The 6,103-nt window shown below is 42.8% G+C and overlaps 1 protein-coding gene across 1 annotated transcript in view; it reads right to left on the minus strand.

Moving 5' to 3' along the window:
* Positions 1-5,672, minus strand: part of DUSP12 (dual specificity phosphatase 12) — a 32,746-nt gene extending 27,074 nt beyond the window's left edge. Inside the window, exon 1 of the mRNA XM_007937769.2 lies at positions 5,290-5,672. Coding sequence (XP_007935960.2) covers positions 5,290-5,672 — 383 coding nt within the window. The remainder of the gene's footprint in view (positions 1-5,289) is intronic.
* Between the last annotated feature and the right edge of the window lie 431 nt (positions 5,673-6,103).

Raw genomic sequence — 6,103 nt, forward strand, 5'->3', positions numbered from 1 at the left:
CAACCTTCCTTCCGAGGAGTGGCTGGTAGAGAGATGCAAATCAAAACAACAATGAGCACTAGTAGGAAAGATCAAGACAGAAAATAACAAATGCTGGCGAGGAGGCGGAGAGATTGGGACTCTCATATACGCTGGTGGGACTGTCAAATGATACAACCACTGTGGAAAGCAGTATGGTGATTCCTTAAAAAGTTGGAATTAGAAATATCATTTGACCCAGCCATTCCATTACTAGGTATATATCCTAAAGAAGTGAGAGCCAGGACAAGAACAGATAAATGCACACCTATGTTCATCACAGGACTATTTACAATAGCAAAAAGATAGAAACAACGTAGGTCCGCATCAACAGAAGAATGGATAACCAAACTATAGGTACATACACAAAATGGAATACTGTGCAACCCTAAAGAATAATGTAGAATCTGCAAAACACCACATACCGTGGATGAACTTGGAGGACATTATGCTGAGTGAAATAAGTCAATCACAGAGGAACAAATACTGTATTAGTCCATTATTGTAAAAAGGAAAGGTTTACACATGGAATGACATTTTCTTTGTTAGTTACCAAGGGTGAGCGGGGAGGGGTGGGAACACTGTTAGACAGGTAGAAACAAGTATTGATTTGGGTGAAGAGAAGGGCAATGTACCAAATGTGAGTGATCAACACTGTGGCACTGAGGAAGAAGAAGACATAGAGAGGTGCATGGGAGGTACAGACAACACGGATGAACCCTTTTGCACAAACACTACTGTGTTGTTAATGAAGGCAAACTTGGATATGCAGGCGGATAGATGGTTGGGCAGGCTGAACTATTAGGCATGTCTATGCTGGGGGGAGTATGCCCAAGACCATGTATAGGGGTGGCAGACAATGTTTCTACAAGTGTATTAGTATGTTCTCTAAGAATTCCCAGGTATATAGTAGAGCTGACAAGAGACCAGGTTGTAGTCACATCTTGGCTCCCAACCAAGAGGAAGCGAGTAGTTGGACCTGTGGGCTTGGGACCATAGTCACAGGGGACATCAAGCTCAATTGGCATAACATACTACACAAAACATTGTTCTACATCCTACTTTGGTGAGTAGCAACTAGGATCTTAAAAGCTTGCAAGTGGCCATCTAGATGCAACAATGGGTCTCTCCTTGTCCAGAGCAAAGAAGAATGAAGAAAACCAAAGATGCATGGAAACAATTAGTCCAAGGGACTGGTACACCATGTGATCCTCAGCCTATACGACTATGAGACCAGAAGAACTAGACGGTGCCCGGCTACCACTGTCAACCACTTGGAGGGGAGTCTATGTAGGAAATCCTGGCCAGTAGGACAGAACAATGTGGAACAAAAACTCAAATCATTAAAAAAAAAAAAAGGAACCCGATTTACTTGTCCGATAGCACTTGATAGAACCACTGAGACTATGGCCCCTAGCTGCTCTTCAGGTCTGAAATTGAACCTACTCCTGTGGCTTCCAGCCAAACAAAAGATAGGCATATGAGCTGAACATTTATATTAGATAGATATATTCCTTGGAGAGAACATCATGGGAGAATAGAAGGGCTGTGTATGCACAGGGAGACAGCTCAGGGGCAAGAGTGCATGGAGGGATGGACACAGGGAAGAGGTAACTATGGGGAGGAAGTGGGAGGGGAGATGTTGCATTGTGGGAAATTTCAGTCAACATCATGAGACAAAGTGTATGTGAGCTGCTATATGGGCAGTGAATTTGTTCTGTAAACTTTCAACCAAATCACAATTAAATAACAAAATAAATAAAAGTATTAGATCCTAAATTGAAGAAATTTTAGGAGTATCTTAACCAATTTATGTTCCTTACACAGTAGTTTTCTTTTTATGTATATATAAGAGCTATATATGACTTTAAAACGTCAAACTGGGTCTAAAAGAACTACTCTAATGGTATAAAATAATAATTCCAAGTAATAAGAAAAATGAGTCTCTCATACTCATCTCCCCTCCCATGAATCAATTCTACTATTTAAAACTCCCTTCACAACAACCTTCAAGCGAAATGCATTCTACCTGTCAGATGGGCAAAAAGCAAAAGATTTGATAATTCATTTATTGGAGAGGATGTGGAAAACGGACTTTGTACATTGCTGTCGGTAGTATAAAATGTTAAAGCTTTTACAAAAAGCAATTTGGCAGCACCTATCAAAAATTAAGCATAGTGCCTAAGGCACTTGACTGCTAACCAGAAGGCTGGCGGTTCAAACCCACCAGCCACTACTCAGAAGGAAGGTTGGGCAATCCTCCTTCGTAGTGATACTGCCTCAGAAACCCAAGGAGGGGTCGCTATGAGTTGGGGCCAACTCGGTGGCAAATAACAACAACAACAACAACAATCAAAAATTAAAAATGTACATACCTTTTAACCTAACTATTTTACTTCTGAGAATTTCCCCTATAAGTATACTTATAGATGGGACAAAATGAGTAAGTTAAAGGTTATGACTGTTTGTAAAATACTGGAATTAATCTAAATGCTCATTAAGTGAGATATGTTTGATTATGGTAATTAATAAAACTGAATAAATACGTACAGCTGTAAAAAAAAAAAAAGTTCTGTATGTATTGATATGTGACAATCCTTAATATGTTTTAAGTGAAAAAAATAAGGTGCACAACAGTATGATGATATGCTGGCATCTGAATAAAACAAAGAGAAGAGAGCACACACAAGTGTTTGCTTTACTATGCATAAAGCTTCTCTGGATGGATAAGAAAGTTAACATTCACTGCTTCTAGGAAAGGGAACTGGGTGCCCAGGTAGCAAGACAGGAGGAAGAATTTTCATTGAATATTTTCATTCTTTTTGAATTCTGAACCAAGTATACATATTACCTATTCAAAAATAATTAATTTTTTTAAAAAATTTTAATGTCTTCAAGACAAATCAAAACTCCTTTGTACCCGGCATTCAGTGCCCTTGAGATCTGGTCTCAGACTTCTTTCAATTTTATCCATCACAACTTTCTTTCCTTTATGTGAACAATCAGAACAAGCGCTGGCACACAGTAAGTGTTCAATAAATATAAACTATGTTATTATGCTTCATTCCACTTAAAATAAGACTACTTAGGGATTTCCAAATACCCATCAAGACTTTCTATTCTTTCACCTTTCTGCAACTCATCCCTTATTTCCCCTGACACGATCCAGGGATTCTTTAGATGCTAACCCAATTTTCTGTCTCCAATTCTCCCCATCAACCACCCCCTCACCCCAGGAAAAACAATTAAAATAATTTGCTTTCTCTGAAGAGTGAACAAACTTAGTCTTTTTTAATCTCTCTCTTAATAGGACTCTCATCCTAGTCTGTGTTACATTCATCAGGGTGGGTAGCTGCCTTCTCCTACACAGCTGTAAACTCAGGGGCAGGGACTTTCTTATTTATAGAACAGAACCAGGAGACACTGCATAGTTTAAAATCAGGGAAGGTGTGTGTCAGGGTTAAGTCTTTTAACTATATTTATTCAATCTGTATGCTGAGCAAATAATCCAAGAAGCTGGGGCATATGGAGAACTCAGTATTAGGATTAGAGGAAAATTCATTAGCAACCTACATACAACATGCAGTTAACACAACCTTGCTTGCTGAAAGCAAAGAGGGCCTGAAGCACTTACTGAATGAAGATCAAAGACTATAACTTTCACTGAATATCTAGGCAGAGGGTTGTGTGCCCATGACCACATATAGGGTTGGCCGACAATTTTCTACACGTGTATTCGTATGTGCTGTAAGAATGTCTGGGTGTGTAGTGGAGCTCACACGGGGCAAGGTTGTAGTGGCTTCTTGGCCACAGCCAGCGACCCTGAGGGAGCAAGTAGTTAGACCTGTGGGCTTGGGACCATGGTCACAGAGGACAGCAAGCTCAATTGGCATAACATACTACACAAAAACATTGTTCTACATCCTACTTTGGTGAGCAGCAACTGGGGTCTTAAAAGCTTGCAAGCTGCCATCCATATGCAACGATGCTCTTCTCAACCACAGCAAAGAAGAACGAAGAAAACCAAAGACACATGGAAATAACTAGTGCAAGGGATAGGTAGACCATGCGCTCCTCTGCCTAGATGACCATGTGACTGACCAGAAGAACAAGATGGTGCCTGGCTACCACCGTTAACCACTTGGAAAGGGATCAGTGCAGGAGTTCTGGGTAGAGTGGGAGAACAATGTGGAACAAAATTCAAAATCACAAAAAAAAAAAAAAAAAGACTGGTCTGACAGAGCCTGGTGAGACCCCAGAGATTATGGCCCCTAGTTACCCTTCTGCTCTGGAACTGAACTCATTCCTGTGGCTTCCCGACAAATAACACACAGGCATACGGGGTGAACATTTACATTAGGTAAATACACTCCTTAGAGCTATGGATCATGGGAGAACAGAAGGGCAATGTTTGCACAGGGAGACAGCTGGGGGCGAAGGGTGGCTGGTGAGTGCATGGGGAGGATGTGATGAAACAAATGTGAACGAAATGCTGTATGGAAAATGCTCTGTAAACTTTCATTCAAATCACAATAAAAATTAAAAACATAAAGTGTTAAAAAGCAAAGATGTCACTATGAGGACTAAGGTGTGCCTGACCCAAACCATGGTATTTTCAGATGCCTAATATGCATGCAAAAGCTGGACGATGATTAAGGAAGACTGAAGAAGAACTGATGCCTTTTAATTACAGTGTTGGCAAAGAATACTGAATATACCGTGGATGACTAGAATGAACAAATTTGTCTTGAAGTACAGCCAGAATGCTCCTTAGAAGTGAGGACGGCAAGATTTCATCTCATCTACTTTGGACATGTTATCAGGAAGGCTGAGTCCCTGGAGAAGGATATCATGCTTGATAAAGCAGAGAGTCAGAGAAAAAGGGGAAGACACTCAATGAGATGGATAAACACAATGGCTGCAACAATGGGCTCAAACATAGTACAGATTGTGAGGATGGCACAGGGCTGGTCAGTGTTTCTTCTGTTGTACATGGAGTCACTCTAAGTGGGAACCCACTCCACATCACCTAACAACATATAAAAACAAAACAAAACAAAAGCCTGCTGAATGAACCAACCAACACACGAATGAATGAAAGCACACCATCAGGACCCTACCTCTTGTCCTCCTTTTCTCTCCGACACAAGCCTCTCGCAGGAGGACCAGAGAGTAGGTTCCCGAGATGTGAAGGAGCCTCAGAGGAGAGGAGTAGTGACAGATCGAGAGAGCAAGGCAAGGGGGTGTCTCCCGGCAAACCCAGCCACTCACCAGTGCACCAACACTGCGCGGCCCTCCTCACGGGCCTGGCCAATGAAGGCCACGCACCGGTCTAAGTGACTGAGCAGGTCGGTCTCGGGTTTGTCCAGCGCTGGCACGAAGAGGCGCCGTAGACCCTCGACCCCAGCCCCTGTCTTGAAGCCGGGTTCCTCCACGTCCACCGTCAGTATGGCGGTGATGCCCGCTTCCCTCAGCTGATCCGGCTCCGCGACGGACGCGGCTCCACCTAGGTAAAGCCCAGGCCACACTTCCAGCATCTGCCGGGCGGTACAGACCTGGCTCGAGATCTCACTCGCAGGATCGCAGCCATTGCTCCGGCCCTGAGCCCCCAACATGGCGGCGCCCAGAAGCCAGGCGGCTGAGAGCCTTACCATCGAGTAGGCCGGGCAGCTAAAGCAGTCTTCCTTTGCGATCCACCTACGGGGCGATTGAGCGCCGCCGAGCTCTGTGGAGGACCAAGTCGACCGCGGAAATGTGGACTTACTGGGGAAAGTGGTATTACCGTTGCTGAGGCAAAGAAACTAAGCCTCTAACTTGGTAGAGGATAAGGTTCTCTACTACAGGATTTTTCAGGCTTTTAGTGTTGAGGTTTCAGGAAAGGGACGGCGAGATCATCTGGTCTCAGTTTTGAAATGAAAGCCTCACTAACAGAATTGGCAGCATTATTTAGTGCATTTGAATTCAAAGCATTTTTTTCAGTAGTTATTTATGAAGCCATTTCTTTTTATTTCTTCTCTTGTGCTTTCCCTTCTTCTTCTTTTTTTTTTTTTTTGGCCCAGTTTTATATTGAGAGTGGTGCAGTGAA

Source organism: Orycteropus afer, unplaced genomic scaffold (genome assembly GCF_000298275.1).
Source record: "Orycteropus afer afer isolate SDZICR_OR568_19922 unplaced genomic scaffold, OryAfe1.0 scaffold00044, whole genome shotgun sequence".
Classification (NCBI taxonomy): domain Eukaryota; kingdom Metazoa; phylum Chordata; class Mammalia; order Tubulidentata; family Orycteropodidae; genus Orycteropus; species Orycteropus afer.